The sequence below is a fragment of the Hyla sarda genome, chromosome 1 (assembly GCF_029499605.1).
Source record: "Hyla sarda isolate aHylSar1 chromosome 1, aHylSar1.hap1, whole genome shotgun sequence".
NCBI classification, from domain to species: Eukaryota; Metazoa; Chordata; class Amphibia; order Anura; family Hylidae; genus Hyla; species Hyla sarda.
The window spans coordinates 362,826,201-362,845,150 of NC_079189.1; the positions used below are offsets into that span (position 1 = coordinate 362,826,201).

The following is an 18,950-nucleotide window of genomic DNA, read 5'->3' on the forward strand; positions in this document are numbered from 1 at the left end:
CTTGGAATAACGAGGCTCTCTGCGCGACCTTTAAAAAAGGCCTATCCAGTAACATCAAGGATGTGCTGACCGCACGAGAGATTCCTGCCAACCTGCAAGAACTTATCCATTTGGCCACCCGCATTGACATGCGTTTTTCTGAGAGACACCAGGAGCTCCGCCGGGAAAAAGACATTGATCTGTGGGCACCTCTCTCACAGTATCCTCTGCAATCTACCCCTGTGCCTCCCGCCGAGGAGGCTATGCAAGTGGATCGGTCTCGCCTGACCCACGAAGAGAGGACTCGCCGTAGGGATAACAATTTATGTCTGTACTGCGCCAGTACCGAACACTTCTTGGTGGATTGCCCTATTCGCCCTTCATCTCTGGGAAACGCACGCACGCACCCAGCTCACGTGGGTGTGGCGTCTCTTGGTACGAAATCTGCTTCTCCACGTCTCACTGTGCCCGTGCGGATTTCTCCTCCTGCCAACTCCTTCCTTTCAGCCGTGGCCTGCTTGGACTCTGGTGCTTCTGGAAATTTTATTCAGGACTCTTTGGTGAATAAGTTCTGCATCCCGGTGACCCGTCTCGTCAAGCCGCTCTACATTTCTTCCGTCAACGGAGTGAAGTTGGACTGTACTGTGTGTTACCGCACAGAACCTCTCTTAATGTGCATTGGATACCATTATGAAAAGATTGAATTGTTCGTCCTTCCCAACTGTACCTCTGAAGTCCTCCTCGGTCTGCCATGGCTCCAGCATCATTCTCCCACCCTTGACTGAACCATCGGGGAGATCAAGAATTGGGGTCCTGCCTGCCGCAAGAGATGCCTCACATCTCCTCCCAGTCCCGTCAGGCAAGCCTCAGCGCCTCCTCCTACACCTGGTCTCCCCAAGGCCTATGAGGACTGTGCCGTGCCTCCTCATGGCCTCCGTCCTGGTGACACCCTGCCCCGTGCCAAGCTTCATCCTCTGCCCTCCCTCCCCATTCCCACTCCTGCTGTACTGCCTGCCTTTGAAGAAACCCTACAATCGCTCCCAGTGTCCTCGTCCCATGTGAAGCAATTGCCAGACAAAAAAAGGGGGAGGGGTACTGTTACGCCGAGCGCTCCGGGTCCCTGCTCCTCCCCGGAGCGCTTGCGGCGTTCCTGTCTCTGCAGCGTCCCGGTCAGACCCGCTGACCGGGAGCGCTGCACTGACATTGCCGGCGGGAATGCGATTCGCATAGCGGGACGCGCCCGCTCGCGAATCGCATCCCAAGTCACTTACCTGTCCCGGCCCCAGGCTGTCATGTCCTGGCGCGCGCGGCTCTGCTCCTTAGGGCGCGCGTGCGCCAGCTCTCTAAGATTTAAAGGGCCAGTGCACCAATGATTGGTGCCTGGCCCAATTAGCCTAATTAGCTTCCATCTGCTCCCTGGCTCTATTACCTCACTTCCCCTGCACTTCCTTGCCGGATCTTGTTGCCTTGTGCCAGTGAAAGCGTTTAGTGTTGTCCAAAGCCTGTGTTTCCAGATCTTCTGCTATCCATTTTGACTACGAACCTTGCCGCCTGCCCCGGCCTTCTGCTACGTCTGACCTTGCCTCTGCCTAGTCCTTCTGTCCCACGCCTTCTCAGCAGTCAGCGAGGTTGAGCCGTTGCCGGTGGATACGACCTGGTTGCCACCGCCGCAGCAAGACCGCTTTGCGGCGGGCTCTGGTGAATACCAGTAGCATCTTAGAACCGGTTCAACGACACGGTCCACGCCAATGCCTCGCTGACACAGAGGATCCACATCCAGCTAGCCGAATCGTGACAGTATATAGTATAGAAAACTTATATAAACATATATTAGTAGCATTTATAATGACCATTAAAATGATAAATATTACAATCACAATAACATGCACATGCAAGTTCCTCTAACTTAAAAAAAAAAATCACAGACATATACATAATCACAGACACTGCAGCTCCAATCACACTTGATGCATCCTTCTCCAGCCAGTCAGGCTTGATAATCACATAACTGAAAGGGTATTGATCTTTTCTAGCGCTCCTGGCACTCTGCCTTTGTGATCAGCATCAAAGGCACATCTTTTCTCTGCACTGATCTATTTCTCCAGAACATGTATATAAATACAGTGGGAATCAAAAGTTTGGGCACCCCAGGTAAAAATTTGTATTAATGTGCATAAAGAAGCCAAGGAAAGATGGAAAAATCTCCAAAAGGCATCAAATTACAGATTAGACATTCTTATAATATGTCAACAAAAGTTAGATTTTATTTCCATCATTTACACTTTCAAAATAACAGAACACAAAAAAATTATGTCTGCAAAAGTTTGGGCACCCTGCAGAGTTAATATCTTGTACTGCCCCCTTTGGCAAGTATCACAGCTTGTAAACGCTTTTTGAAGCCAGCCAAGAGTCTTTCAATTCTTGTTTGAGGTATCTTTGCCCCTTCCTTACAAAAGTCTTACAGTTCTTTGAGATTTATGAGCTGTCTGTCACACATTGCTATTTTAAGGTCTATCCATAGATTTTCAATTATGTTGAAGTTAGAAGATCGTGAAGGCCATGGCAAAACCTTCAGTTTACACCTCTTGATGTAATCCCCTGTGGATTTCGAGGTGTGTTTAGGATCATTATCCATTTGTAGAAGCCAACCTCTCTTTAACTTCAGCTTTTTCACAGATGGCATCAAGTTAGCATCCAAAATTTGCTGAAATTTTATTGAATCCATTTTTCCTTCTACTCATGAGATGTTCCCTGTGCCACTGGCTGCAATACAACCCCAAAGCATGATTGATCCACCCCCATGCTTAACAGTTGGACAGATGTTCTTTTCATTAAATTCTGTTCCCCTTCTTCTCCAAACGTACCTTTGCTCATTCCGGCCAAAAAGTTCAATTTTAACCTCATTGGTCCACGGAACTTGTTTTCAAAATGCATCAGGCTTGTCTATATGTTCATTTGCAAAGTTCAAACACTGATTTTTGTGGTGAGGACGTAAAAGAGGTTTTCTTCTGATGACTCTTCCATGAAGACCATATTTGTACAAGTATCTCTTTATAGTGGAATAGTGTACCACAACTCCAGTGTCTGCCAGATCTTTCTGGAGGGATTGTGAAGTCAAACGTGGGTTTTGAATTGTTTTTCTCACAATCCTGTGAGCTGTTCTGTCTGATATTTTCCTTGGTCTTCCAGATCTTGCTTTAACTTCCACTGTTCCTGATGACTGCCATTTCTTAATTACATTCCGAACAGAGGATATGGACATCTGAAAATGTTTTGCTATCTTCTTATAGCCTTCTCCAGCTTTGTGAGCGTCAACTGTTTTCAGTTTCAGATTTCTAGACAACAGCTTCAAAGAACCCATGGTGCTGATTGTTGGGGCAAGGTCAGATGAGTCTGGGCATTTAAAACCTTTGAGATTTACATCACCTGGTCTTCCCAGATGATGAGTAAGAACAATCCATGACACTGGCAGGTCTCAGCTTTGCAAAGGGGGCAGTGCATGCTATAAATTCTGCAGAGTGCCCAAACTTTTGCAGACGCCATTTTTTTGTTTTCTGTTATTTTGAAAGTGTAAATGATGGAAATAAAAGCTAACTTTTGTTGACATATTATAAGAATGTAATCTGTAATTTGATGCCTTTTGGAGATTTTTCCATCTTTCCTTGGCTTCTTTATGCACATTAATACAAATTTTTACCTGGGGTGCCCAAACTTTTGATCCCCACTGTAAATAAGCATCTTTTTTGTATCATCATTCCCCTTGTCAGTGGGGTATAATCCGACCCACTCTGAAACTTTACATCTGTATCACAGCCTATCAGCAAGGGTAAATGCTAACAGAGCAGTAAGGCTAGGTTTATACTAAGAAATCTCCATCCGGAGATTCTGAGAACAACCAGCACCAACTAAATTAGTTGACACTAGGACTACGTGGACATTGCAACATATTTAGAGCAGATTCATGTGAAAGAATGAGCAAGGTCATTCTTTCAGCAGCAGAATTTTATCCGCAGAAGCTCTCCCGAGGAAATTCCATTTTGTGCACTGTGCAGCGGAATCCCACTGATATCAATAGGATTCTGCTGCATCAGAATTTTCAAGCGGAATTTTAAAAAGGAGATCCTCTCGGAAAATCTGTAGTGTGATCCAAGCCTAACAAAGGCATGGAAAAATTTATAGGTTTAAAATTAATTTTCATGTGAGCATTGATTGTTCTTACATTGTTCTGAAACACCAAGTCATTTACATTTGCTTTAGAATTCTGAGGCGGATCTCACCACATTAGTACATACCCATCTTCAGGTAGAGGAGGCTGAAGTGTTCTACAGTCTTTGGGTTTATATACCAGGTCCAGATCATCTTCAGGAAATTCCCCAAGTTCTTGAAGGCGCTCATGATTGTGGTTGTTAATATAGGTCATTAGGTAGTTTTCAAAATCTACAGGATCCACGGCGTCATAAAATGGAGGCTGCAGAAATAAAAGAGGTGCACACCAGCAAATTATTAACCATAACATCAATAAGGCTACACTTATTCCTGTATACTGTTTGATGGCTTAAAAACAACAAAAACAAAAATCATTTCCTTGTAAGGCTAGAAAAGCATACAATACAATTTCTACATAGCTAGAATATAAGGTACACCAAAATATACACCCGCAACATGTGGAAAAAGGACAATGGGGTCTATAAATATGTTAAGTTTATGTACCAGGAGCTTTCCTGGCTCATGATGAATGTACACTACAAATTATTGTGTCAAATGCATTTGTGTAGTGACATTTTTGTAAGAGCCCCAGTTACCAACAGGAGTTGGAGTCATTTGTGTGGGAGTTCCTAGAGCTGTACTGAAAAAAATATATAAAATATTGCATATTATTAATATTCTATAAAATAAAATTCAATATATGCGTAGCTTGTTGAGCATTTACTTTTATAGGTGATTAAGCCTGATGCTACCATTTGACTACACTACATTTGTTATTATTTGTATCTATTATACATTTATAAAGTAATCGGCATCCTAGCTGGGGTCGGAGTTGGAGTAAGAGTGTGGAAAAATTGAGAGGGAAGTTTTGCTTAACACATATCCTAAAAGTATTATGCACATTAGACAGACTTACAGAAACAGAATTCTGATGATGCAATGAACACATGAGAAACAAATGTAAAGCATACTACAAGAACCGCAAAGGAACCACACTTTTCACTGTAAGAAACTATTATGAAATCCATGTCAGTAATACACGCAAACATATTTAGACAATCATACAAAGCAGCCCTTACTAACTGGCTAAGGAGTCGACATACCTCCTGGAGAACAGCTCATTTAAACAAAAGACTTTCTCCGGGTGCCTTTCAAGATGGCTGCTAGAGGAAACGGATCAGAATACATTGAAGCACGAAGTGCTAGTTTGACTCATATTGAAGAAATACCACAAGTTAGCAGAGAAGGAAACTGTCACCGCAGTATCTGTATAAGGAAGTGACTATAATGACATAAATCTTGAAGACAAACATTTTCTCACTGTTATAGATGATGCTTTTACTTTGTAATACAAATGAAGCTAATGCTAGGTTCACACTGCCTTTGTGTGTCCCAGATGGGTGTAGTCCTTTGTGGAACACTTCCACTGAGGTGCAACACTAGCCTTACCCGATCTAGCCAGGACCCCCATGGCGTTCAGTTGTTCTTGAATAAAAAAGGCATGGGAGATCAGATACATCTAGGAGATCCTTAAGTGGTATAGGATGGACATTCATTTCGGCTATCAGCTAAGGTGCACAGGGCAATAAGTAAGTGGGTATTTACAAAATGGCTGCTCCCCAAAGAACATTTTTAATAATAAAAAATGGCAACAGGAGAGAAAAACAAAAAACAATCCCCTGCCCTGAATAGGTTGAACAGGTACTTGCCTCTCATTACTGTGTGGTGCTTTCTTAATGCTGCCCTTAGATAGAGATATCGCTGCCCACCCACTGTTGATTGATTCCGTTCTCCCTGTCCACATTACAGGGGTTATCGAGGAATAGAAAAACAGAGCTGATTTCTTTCAAAAACAGCTCCATGTCTGTCTTCAGGTTGTGTGTGTGGCATTACAACTTGGCTCCATTCACTTCAATGGAGCTAAGCTTTTATTAAAGAAATGAGCTCTGTTTTTAAATTTCTGGATAACCCCTCTGCATGGTTATGGCTTTTAGCAACCTCCCATTGATTCTACTGATCAGGTCACTCGTTGAAAGTTCAGTGGCAGAACATCCAACTAGGGCTTGGATTCTGGCAAAAGACTCAACATGTTCAATCTTCCAAAGGAGATGTGGGATAGCGCTTATATCCATAGAAAATAAGCAACACATAAGTGCCGATTCTGGATCATTTTCAATGGTATGGATCCACTGAGGAAATGCAGCAAGAAAATACCTTGCTGAATTTCCTCAGTATAATCATATCCTTATGCTGGGTGCACATGTACTATTTTAGTTAGTACTAGCAGAATATCCAACCTTCCAAAATGGTATGCCGAAGTATAAGTGCACATGCTGACGCTGGCCCCACTGACTTTATTAGCAAATCGAAATAGGGCCTCACAGCAGCTGCCACAATGTCTAACCTGGTAGTTATACTCATGATTACAGGGAACATCCGCCTAAAATTCCAGACAACTGGCATGCAGCCTGGCAGTGCTACACTAGAAGTAGCAGTTGTTATACTGGACATCTTGATTTTTATTGGCAGAGCAGACGTATCCCTTCAGTCTGTGTGACACTGATGGAGGAATAACTGTATTGCAAACTATTGTGACTATCTACAACAGAATGAGACGTTGAAAATATCTGTAATAATGGTTAGGAATGCAACAATACAGATATCTTGTACCTTAAAGGGGTTATGCAGCACTGTACTCCTGTTGCTCTGTTGTCCTAGAAGTATAACTTCAGAGATGGAGGGGGCTACTGTATATTGTTATGTCTTTCCTCCTCCCTGTTAACCTCTTTAAAAGGGGTCATACCAAGCCTCCAGTATGGACAACCTAAGTTTCAGGGTGCATCCACTGTGGTTGTCTGGCAGCTACGGGTCCCAGCTTAAAAATATACAGAACAGATTTACTAGTGACATCTTGGCCCCCACTCCCCTACCTTGTGAGCTGTGCTGGTGGTTGTTTTTTCCAGGGCTAGTTGGAGTTTCTCTTGGTACTTTTTTAAAGTGTCTATGATTTTTTTTCATCAATTTTTATTTAATTTGTATTAGGAAGTGAGGTGACAAAATCATGCAACATTGGCATTGTCAGGACACGGACAAGGATTTGCAGCCCTATATATGACATCTGCAACCTCTGTCTTTGCCTACTTGGACGATCCAGCCTAAACATTGGCCCCTTACTGTGCCACAGTCCATTATTTAGTGTACGGGAGAGGGACTAGAAAGACAGTTGGCTCAAAGTCAGCAAGCTGGGTCAGTACCAGGATATCACGTCAGGCCCAAAACAGTATGGTCAGAAACAGGTCTGAGTCCAGGAGAATGCATACAGGTCAAAAAAAGCTTTGCAAAGGGCAAGAATGGGTGGGTTTAGGCCTTTAAGCACTGATGGGTGATTACTTTTGTTGCTGTTGTATGTTGCATTATATGAACTTTATAATGTATAAAAGATTTCAAAGCAGTAGGATCGGTGGGAGGCTCCTATAAACACACATCAGTAACGCAAACTGGGTCAGCAGATGTTGAGAGAAACTGTTTCACTGATTTGTCCCCTTGGCAGATGTCCCTTACATTTCTAATTATGACATCATCACTTCTTTAACTTCTATGTTAAAAAACAAACAAACAAAAAAAAAAAAACTAAATTTGAATACGGGAAAAACCTGATGTTTTTGCCACCCCAGTTCATTTGGACCCCCTGGTCTACTTTCTACATTTGTCTCCTAGGTCCCTGTGTAAGAAGCAGGTGAAGTTTGTCTTACACACAGTACTGGCTGCTAAGACCCGTATTTCCATGCCAGATGTATCTGGTGCAGAAATTCAGATTCCGGCATCCACAGAAAAAATAGTCATGTCCATTCTTTCTGCAGAGTCCGCACAGAAATGCATTGCCATCTTGCACTGGCATGATCTACCAGTGCTCCACTGTCGGTGGAATGTCTGCACGGAAATTTTCTGTATGGACATTCACGTATAAACATAGCTTAAGGAACAAGGGAGAGAGTGGTTGACTGTGGCAAAGGCACAGGACAAGACAAATGTGACATGTGGGAGGAAGTTCAAGGTGAACATGCTCTTTAAAGAGTACTCAGATTATATTCCCTAACTCAGATTATATTTCCTAACTACTCCTAACACCCCTCCTGCCCTAGCCCCTAGCAGGAGAAACATCACTGAAGCCTGTGAGAGCTGTGCCTCGCCATGCCCAGCATGCACTTCCTGAGTTTGGTCTCCTGCCAGGCCGGGAGGAGACCAAACTAACTGTTTGACTTGCAGCAGGGAACAGAACAGAGCCACCTAGTGGCCATTTTTTTAATCACATTAAAAACATAGAGGTTGAGAATTTTAACAATAATTAAATAGCAAAGTGTCAAATAATTACATATTACAAGTGCCATTGAACACCCGTCCATAGCTGTACCTGACGCTACGTTTCGGGGAGGATCCGCTTAATCATGGGCATGATTAAGGGGATCCTCCCCGAAATGTAGCGGCAGGTTCAGCTATGAACATGTGCGCAACGGCTCCGTGCTCCTTACTATTTTAATCATGCTGTAAAGCTACAACAAATATGAAATAATAAAAGAAGAAAACTGCTGAAACAGGTCTGTGAATTCCTCTTACTTATTGTACATATTGCCGAATCCTCTGTTGCTTGGAATATAAGTGCTTGATTGGAGACTTTCCATAGAGTGGATTGAAGTTTATTGCCATATCTACTATTTATGCAATTGGTGCTTGCAATTCATAGATAGTTGCAAGTTGCACCTGGACTTGACACTGTTTCAAGTGGCAAGTCCAGGTCTTGCCTGCAATGATCAGAATCGCAAGAGCTACCTGCTGTTTTTAAGAACACCCTTAAAAGTAAAATGTATTATGTTAGCTGTTAAATATAAAAGACACACAAAAAATATAAATCGTAAAGTAATGAAAATGCCAATACTTACTAGCTGGAGAGAAGATGGGGTGGGTGTACTGAGGCTTCGTTGATGTAAAATCCCAGTGCTATGAAGTGTGACATTTTTCCGTACTTCTGCTGAAGAATACCTTAACAGGAATATAAAAAATAAAGAAATAAAAACACTTGCAATGAACCACTTAGTTACACCATGTGAATAAGTGCTTTCCTGTTTTACCATCATTTCATGGTCAGAAATCTTTTTAGCTGGCATTTGTCTATGGGTATTACTTTTAAATTACCATTAAATGCATATGTAATATACTAAGCTTGTAAGGGCAGCATATTACAGCTACAGGTCTGTAATGTCTTATTACTGCCATTTGGCTAATACGCGTGTTGAAAGAATATAGTTGAGTCATAGTTATAAGTCCGATTCATTCACGAGGCATGTGCTTCTCTCTTCTCTCCCTGCCCCTTTCTGTGGGGACAGACTGTTGTATATACATGCATAACATACTGTCATTGGCTACCATGAATAGCTGAGGAAGTGCTACCCCTATACATAGTGCGGACTCACAACTATCAATCTGTTGTATTCTTTCAGTGCTCCTATTAGTAAAACGGCAAATATCCTTGTGTTGCTGTACTATGCTGAATATTACATTTGCAGTTTCAGATTCACTTTAACAAAAGAACTATTGATTTTTTACACAACAGCAATAAAAGGAAAAAAAAAGTTTGGGGGGTTGTAACGTGCACCTTACTCGGTCCACTATTCCAGTTTGCAATTTTTCCTTATGCCAAATATGTAGAATCTATCACAGATGTATAAAGAATTTGATTTATTTTTCAATACACCTTTTTGCCTTGTAGACTGAAATGCTACCACCTGAGAGGAGTGAAAAATGTAGCAAGTTATTGATACACAGGGCCTGGGTACACTGGTTAATGGCAAACTAACAATAGTAGCAAAGGCAACTCAAATTCTAGGTTACACAAAAAGGGGGAAAATGTTATTAAACTAATGTCAATTATAAACAGATTTTGTCACCACACCATAAAAACATATAGGAGCCACGGCCTGGCTAGCAGCAGGAGAAGCAATTGTAACTGTGGTCCCAACACACTGGGACCCATTATCCACCCAGCCATAAAAGAAAGTAGGATAGAACGGATGACGCAGACTTCTGCTAAATAGTTCTGAAGATCAATGTAGTCTCAGGGCTTGGGCCCCCACTGATGACTACATGTGACATGCGTACGTTGTAATGATATATTTAAAAATACCCTATTGCAATGGCAACATACTGTATATCGACATCAATATATCAGTGGGAACTGAGAGGGAATTATGGAACATTTTTATTTATTTATATTTTATGGAATTGTATGTAGATAACAAACAACAAATAAACTGGTCATATTATAGAGTGCATTTGTCCAGTTACAAGCAATGACAGGTAGCAAATATTCATTTGAAGAACATAAAATCATCCTGTATGTAACTGCATTGCCAATGGATACTGCAAGACTGGCAATATAGCTGTAGCTAGCATACCAGTGAAGGAAGAGCAGTGGAAGGGGGGGGGGGGGGGTGTCAGGGGAAGGGGAGGAAAGAACACCAAAGACAAATAAATACAAAAACATTAAAGGGGTTATCCAGGAAAAAAACTTTTTCTTATATATCAACTGGCTCCAGAAAGTTAAACAGATTTGTAAATTACTTCTATTAAAAAATCTTAATCCTTTCAGTACTTATGAGCTTCTGAAGTTAAGGTTGTTCTTTTCTGTCTAAGTGCTCTCTGATGACACGTGTCTCGGGAATCGACCAGTTTAGAAGAGGTTTGCTATGGGGATTTGCTTCTAAACTGGGTGTCATCAGAGAGCACTTAGACAGAAAAGAACAACCTTAACTTCAGAAGCTCATAAGTACTGAAAGGATTAAGATTTTTTAACAGAAGTAATTTACAAATCTGTTTAACTTTCTGGAGCTAGTTGATATATAAAAAAAAGTTTTTTCCTGGAATACCCCATTAAAGGGGTTGTGCGTTGCCCTGACTGTCACGGCCCCTTCCCATAGACTTTGGTAGAGGGGGCGGGAATGGCGTCACGAGGGGGCGGGCGAGACGTCGTGAGGGGCCGGGCGTGACGTCATGCCCTGCGGCCGCGAACACGGGAGCCCGCACACAGCGTTCGGAGTAATGAACTTCCGGACGCTGCGAGCGGAGCTCCGAAAGTCAGGGCAGAGAGCAACCCCTTTAAGTAATAACAAAAACATTCAATGGTGGTTCTCATATGGAATAGAGATGGTATGTTGGCTCTATCATAGGAGGTAGAAATCTAGTACATATAGAGAACTGTTACAGAGAGACGGGAAAAAGACGGAAAAGAGAAGAGTGGGAGTTAAGGGACAGGTGGGCCGTTTAATTGAAATTCCTGAACCTTCTCCACAGCTGCCAAATCATCAAAGAAGGACGATCTGGTACGCGTCTCCCAATGGGTGATTTCCTCATGAGTGTATATCTGGTTCACTACAGCGATCCAATGCTGCTTCTCAGGGAGCAGCGGGGAAAGCCAATGTTTGGGTAGCAATAATCTAGCAGCTGCTAAAAGGTGAATGAAGAGTGAGGGTATTCTGAAGTTTGGCAAGGATGGAGAGACGGACAGAAGGGCTATGTCTGGTTTACAGGGGATAGATGTTTGGCAAACTGAGTTACATAACTGGAAGATGTCGCTCCACCAACTTTGAACCAACGGGCAGGTCCACCAAATATTGAAGAACATGCCCCTGGTTTAAGGCATCTCCAGCATAAGTCCGAGTTTGCTAATGAGTAGTGGGAGGTTATATCTGGGGTCCTAAACCATCTGCTGAGAACCTTATACCCATTCTCCTGGATGCGCACACAAATAATATTGAAACATATTTTTTTAACGGGGTACTCCGGTGAAAAACTATTTTTAATCAACTTGTGTCAGAAAGTTAAACAAATTTGTAAATTATCTCTATTTAAAAATCTTAATCCTTCCAGTACTTATCAGCTGCTGTATACTACACAGGAAGTTCTTTTCTTTTTGAATTTCTTTTCTGTCTGACCACAGTGCTCTCTGCTGACACCTCTGTCCATGTCAGGAACTGTGCAGAACAGAAGCAAATGCATGTTCTGCACTACTCTTAACCTATGCCACAGTTAGTTGCTCCTTTGGACACCAGGTAAGGACTGCTCATTTACATTTTTTTAGGACATTGTGTGTACTGTATAGGACCCTGAAGAAGCTCATATCCTCTACATAGACAGTGATTACAGCTTCCAGCAGATCTTTATTACTTTTATATGTAAGGATTTGCTTTATCTGTATTAGTTATCCACTTAGTTTTCTTTAATCCTGACTTTTTCCTTTTTTTAATGACATTTTGGTGGCATCAGAACCAATTACCAGGTTTCCATAGAGTTATGGTCTCAGCACACAATGGTTTCAACATACAATGGTTGTCCTGGAACCAATTAATATTGTAACTTGAGGGAACACTGTAATTTTCCTTCAGCAAGGTTTGTAAAAAGTTAAAATTAATTGCCATAGCTTTTTATCATATATTTATGGCAATTAGTTATACTGTAAAATGAAAAGAGAAAAAGCTAAAAACATACAAAACAAACCAAACAGAAAAAAAAACATTTAAAATATATTTTTTCCAGCCGACTTGTTACTCAGAGTGTATGAAGTATTGGGGCCATCTGCTGGCTTACTTGAGAATATGATACAGGTTTCTTTATACAGGGAATTTGCACATGAAATACTAGCAAATAAGACAGAGCACCAGTCATGGTTTTTTTAAAGGGGTATTCCCATTTGGACATAAAAGTCCTATAGATGAGGATTCCTTCTCTAGGACGCGCATTAATAACAATAATAATCAATATTTATATAGCACCATCAAATATATCAGCACTTTACAAATCACATAATATTTGTAGACAATAATCAGATATTACAGAAATACACAATAAAAGGGAATCTGTCATCAGTGTCACCCACACTAACCTGTTAGTAAAGGCGTGTAGTGCGGGTGACACTGGTGATAACAATATTTAACTGTCCCTAATCCGACGCTCCGTTCGCCTGTTATCCTTAGTGCACGGGCAGATATTCAGGAGCACCTTGACATCATTGCTGCTGCTTCTTCTTTACTTTACCTGGCTGTGAGCAGGCTTGGGGAAGCAACAGCAGTAACATCAGCATGATGCCCACCAAGTCGGCTGCCCAAATGAGGAAGATTACTGGCGAACAGAGCGACGCATTGGGAGTAGGTAAGTATAGTAATCATCAGTGTCACCCACATTACACACCTGTACCAAAAGGTTAGTGCAGGTTAACCCCTTAAGGACCAGGCCATTTTACACCTTAGGACCAGAGCGTTTTTTGCAATTCTGACCACTGTCACTTTAAACATTAATAACTCTGGAATTCTTTTAGTTATCATTCTGATTCCAAGAAAGTTTTTTCGTGACATATTCTACTATAAGATGGTGGTAAATTTTTGTGGTAACTTTCATCCTTTCTTGGTGAAAAATCCCCAAATTTGATGAAAAAATTGAAAATTTAGCATTTTTCTAACTTTTAAGCTCTCTGCTTGTAAGGAAAATGGATATTCAAAATATATTTTTTTTGATTCACATATACAATATGTCTACTTTATGTTGTCATCATAAAATTGACGTGTTTTTAATTTTGGAAGACACCAGAGGGCTTCAAAGTTCAGCAGCAATTTTCCAATTTTTCACAAAATTTTCAAACTCACTATTTTTCATGGACCAGTTCCGGTTTGAAGCGGATTTGAAGGGTTTTTATATTAGAAATACCCCACAAATGACCCCATTATAAAAACTGCACCCCCCAAAGTATTCAAAATGACATTCAGTAAATGTTTTAACCCTTAAGGTGTTTCAGAGGAAAAGCAGCAAAGTGAAGGAGAAAATTAAAAATCTTAATATTTTACACTTACATGTTCTTGTAGACCAAATTTTTTTATTTTTGCAAGTGGTAAAAGAAGAAAATTTTTACTTGTATTTGTAGCCCAATTTCTCTCGAGTAAGCACATACCTCATATGTCTATGTAAAGTGTTCGGCGGGCGCAGTAAAGGGCTCAAAAGCGAAGGAGCAACAAGGGGATTTTGGAGAGTACGTTTTTCTGAAAATGTTTTTGGGGGGCATGTTGCATTTAGGAAGTCCCTATGGTGCCAGAACAGCAAAAAAAAAAACAAAAAAAAAACACATGGCATACCATTTTGGAAACTAGACCCTTTGAGGAACGTAAAAAGGAATTAAGTGAGCCTTAATACCCCACAGGTGTTTCACGACTTTTGCATATGTAAAAAATTTTTTAAAAAAGGTCACTAAAATGTGTGTTTCCCCCAAATTTCACATTTTTGCAAGGGTTAATAGTAGAAAATACCCCCCAAAATTTGTAACCCCATCTCTTCTGAGTATGGAGGTACCCCATAAGTTGACCTGAAGTGCACTACGGGCAAACTACAATGCTCAGAAGAGAAGGAGTCATATTTGGCTTTTTGAGAGCAAATTTTGGTCGGGGGGCATGTCGCATTTAGGAAGCCCCTTTGGTGCCAGAATAGCAAAAAAAAAAACACATGGCATACCATTTTGGAAACTAGACCCCTTGAGGAATGTAACAAGGAATAAAGTGAGCCTTAATACCCTACAGGAGTTTCACAACTTTTGCATATGTAAAAAAAAAATATAATGTTTTCACTAAAATGTGTTTCCCCCCAAATTTCACATTTTTGCAAGGGTTAATAGCAGAAAATACCCCCCAAAATTTGTAACCCCATTTCTTCTGAGTATGGAAATACCCCATGTGTGAACGTCAAGTGCCGTGTGGTCAAACTACAATGCTCAGAAGAGGAGGAGCGCCATTGAGCTTTTGAAGAGTGAATTTGTTTGGAATGGTAGTCAGGGGCCATGTGCGTTTACAAAGCTGCCCGTGGTGCCAGAACAGTGGACCCCCCACCATATGTGACCCCATTTTGGAAACTACACCACTCACAGAATTTAATAAGGGGTGCAGTGAGTATTTACACCCCACTGGCATTTGACAGATCTTTGGAACAGTGGGCTGAGCAAATGAAAAATGACATTGTTCATTTTCACGGACCACTGTTCCAAAAATCTGTGAGACACCTGTGGGGTGTAAATGATCACTGCATCCCTTATTACATTATATGCGGGGTGTAGTTTCCAAAATGGGGTCACATGTTGGGGGGGGTCCATTGTTCTGGCACTATGGGGGCTTTGTAAACACACGTGGCCTTCAATTCCGGACACATTTTCTCTTCAAAATCCCAATGGCGCTCCTTCTCTTCTGAGCATTGTAGTTCTTACTCAGAAGAAATGGGGTTACAAATTTTGGGGGGCTTCTTTCCTATTTTCCCTTGTGAAAATGAAAAATTTTTCATTTTCCCATCCAACTTTAACGAAAATTTGTCAAACACCTGTGGGGTGTTAAGGCTCACTATACCCCTTGTTACTTTCCATGAGGGGTGTAGTTTCACATGTGGGTATTTATTTTTTTGCGTTTATGTCAGAACCGCTGTAAAATTAGCCACCCCTTTGCAAATCATTTAGGCTTCAAATGTACATAGTGCGCTCTCTCTCTTGAGCCTTGTTATGTGCCCGCAGATCATTTTACGGCCACATCTGGGGTATTTCGGTACTCAGGAGAGATTGCGTTCCAAATTTTGGGGGTCTTTTTTTCCTCTTACCTCTTGTGAAAATAAAAAGTAAAGGGCAACACCAGCATGTTAGTGTAAAAAAATTTTTTTTTTTTACACTAACAGGCTGGTGTAGACCCCAACTTTTCCTTTTCATAAGGAGTAAAAGGAGAAAAAGCCCCCCAAAATGTGTAGTGCAATTTATCCCGAGTACAGAGATACCCCATGTGTGGCCCTAAACTGTTTCCTTGAAATACGACAGGGCTCCGAAGTGAGAGAGCACCATGCGCATTTGAGGACTAAATTAGGGATTGCATAGGGGTGGACATAGGGGTATTCTATACCAGTGATTCCCAACAGGGTGCCTCCAGCTGTTACTAAACTCCCAGCATGCCTGGACAGTCAGTGGCTGTCCAGAAATGCTGGGAGTTGTTGTTTTGCAACAGCTGGAGGCTCCGTTTTGGAAACACTGCCGTACAATACGTTTTTAATTTTTATTTGGGGGGGGGGGGGGACAGTGTAAGGGGGTGTACATGTAGTGTTTTACCCTTTATTATGTGTTAGTGTAGTGTTTTTAGTGTACATTCACACTGGCGGAGGTTTACAGTGAGTTCCCTGCTAGGAGTTTGCGCTGCGGCGAAAAATTTGCCGCAGCTCATACTTGAAGCAGAAAACTTACTGAAAGCCTGCCCATGTGAATGTACCCTGTACGTTCACATGGGGGGGGGGGGGGGGGCTAACCTCCAGCTGTTTCAAAACTACAACTCCCAGCATATACTGACAGACCATGCAGGCTGGGAGTTGTAGTTTTGCAACAGCTGGAGGCACACTGGTTGGAAAACCTTCAGTTAGGTTCTGTTATCTAACTCAATATTTTCCAACCAGTGTGCCTCCAGCTGTTGCAAAACTACAACTCCCAGCATGCACTGATCACCGAAGGGCATGCTGGGAGATGTAGTTATGCAACAGCTGGAGGGATCACAACTACAACTCCCAGAATGCTGGGATTTGCAATTTTTCAACATCTGGAGAGCTACAGTATAGAGACCACTGCAAACTGTGGGCCTCCAGATGCTGCAAAACTACAAATCCCAGCTTGCCCAGACCGCAAAAAGTTGTGTGGGCATGCTAGGAGTTGTAGTTTTGCAAGATATGGAGGGCTATAGTTTAGAGACTACCATATAGTGGTCTCAAACTGTAACCCTCCAGCTGTTGCAAAACTACAACTCCCAGCATGCCCAACCAGCTGTCTGGGCATGCTGGGAGTTATAGTTTTGCAACATCTGGAGTGCTACAGTATAGAGACCACTATATAGTGGTCTCGGACTGCAGCCCTCCAGATGTTGCTAGGCAACTTACCGGCTTCCAACGGATCCAGGGAGCCTGCTGCACGACACCGCCGCCTGCCGATCTCCGACGCGATCGTCGCCCGCAGCCTCCGGAGGGGTAAGTGGATCTTCGGCGCCGGTCCTCTGTCGTTTCCCCGTTCTGCCCCACCTATTGTGGGTGGGAAGGACGGTGAAAACTAAAGTTAACCCCCCCGCCCCCGATCTGCTATTGGTGGTCGCGTCTAGACCACCAATAGCAGGGATAGGAGGGGTGGCACCCCTGCCACCTCACTCCTATCTCTTCAGGGGGATTGTGGGTGTCTTAGACACCCGCGATCCCCCTTATATTCAGGGTCACCATAGACCCGTAATGACCTGGAATCGCAAGTGTGAATTCACTTGCGATTTGCGCCGATCGCCGACATGGGGGGGGGGGGGGGTCGGTCCCCCCCTGGGCATTTGCACGGGGTGCCTGCTGATAGATATCAGCAGTCACCCCGGTCCGGTCCCCGCCCGGCGGGAACCGAAATTCCCACGGACGTATGAGTACGTGCCTGGTCCTAAAGACCCAGGGTGCAGGGACGTACTCATACGTGCCTGGTCCTTAAGAGGTTAAACTGATGACAGTTTCACTTTAATAATTAAACAAAAAGAAGGACTCCATAAGCTTACAGGAGGAAGTAGTGTTAAGACAAAAAGCAGAAAGAGCTTTATTTCTACAATGGTTCAGCCATCTTTTATAAATAGGGGAGTGCAGGTGAAGGAGGGTACCCCAGTTAAAAGCCAAGCTCTGTATGTACAAAATATATCAATGTATTTAGGGACTTTTTTTTTGCACACAAAAGTTGCACATGCACTTTTTTTGTGCGACTTTTGTGAGTAAGCAAAAAGTTACAAACAGCCTTACCTAAGCAAATTTCAGTTTTCACTTTGCAGTGGTCAGGTATTTATGATGTGTGAAAGTCGCATGTAAGCAAAAAAAAGTCGCAAACCACTTACACAAAGTCGCAAGTCTACTCCAGGTCTGACCTGGAGTACAAAACTCCCTTAAATCAGCAAATTAAAAAAAAGTCGCAAAAATGTCTCACAGAAGTCTCAGCTGTGACTTTTTTGTTTTGCTTATGTGCTCCAAATTTATTTAAAAAAAATAAAATAAAATGAAATTCAGAACTTGCTTACCAAAGCAAACAATGATAAATGTCCCCCATGGAGAATATGGGGACCATGCTAAATAAAAGTGTTGGGACTGGGGCAGAGATATTAGGGGAGGCAGGTTAGATAATGTTATACGCCTGCCTAAATGGATGCGTTTTTGCGACATGCTTACAATTACGGGCAACAGGAATAATTCTGAATACCCTGGGTAAGGCATTCCAGGGAAATGGTGCGGCATGAACAAAGCCTTGTTATCTGGGGCCCCCAGAGGTAGTCAGAAAGCCAAATAAAGCCAAATAGACTGTTTTAACGTAACGCCAATAGAGGTTGATGGGAGTTATGTAAAGAGCATTTGTGGCATATCCTGTGGATATGACAAAGTTTCCATCTTGGTCAGTGACTGGCTGAATGGGCAGGTCCTTTTCAGACATCTTAGAAGTATCAATGAATGGTGAGCAGCAGGGACATGCACGTAGTATTTTTTTTTTTGCGTAAAAAAGTTGCACGTACTTGTGCGCGTGCGACTTTTCTATACATGCGGCAATTTTTTGATTTTTGCTTATTCCAAAGCACATTTCTGAAACCTGCTCACGTAGTAATTTTTTTTTTTTTTTTTTTAGAGTTATTACTTTGCAGTGGTCGTGTATTTATCAAATACGATAGTCG

General features: G+C 42.2%; 1 protein-coding gene across 7 annotated transcripts in view; it reads right to left on the reverse strand.

The window, feature by feature from the left end:
• The window catches only part of DOCK8 (dedicator of cytokinesis 8), a 238,314-nt gene that overhangs the window by 131,183 nt on the left and 88,181 nt on the right, over positions 1 to 18,950 (reverse strand). For all 7 annotated transcript variants that reach the window (XM_056522784.1, XM_056522774.1, XM_056522767.1 and 4 more), the window contains 2 exons: positions 9,123 to 9,222; positions 4,272 to 4,447 (listed from right to left, as the gene is read on the reverse strand). In XM_056522784.1, the coding sequence (XP_056378759.1) occupies positions 4,272 to 4,399 (128 nt within the window). In that variant the 5' untranslated portion in view covers positions 4,400 to 4,447; positions 9,123 to 9,222. The remainder of the gene's footprint in view (positions 1 to 4,271; positions 4,448 to 9,122; positions 9,223 to 18,950) is intronic.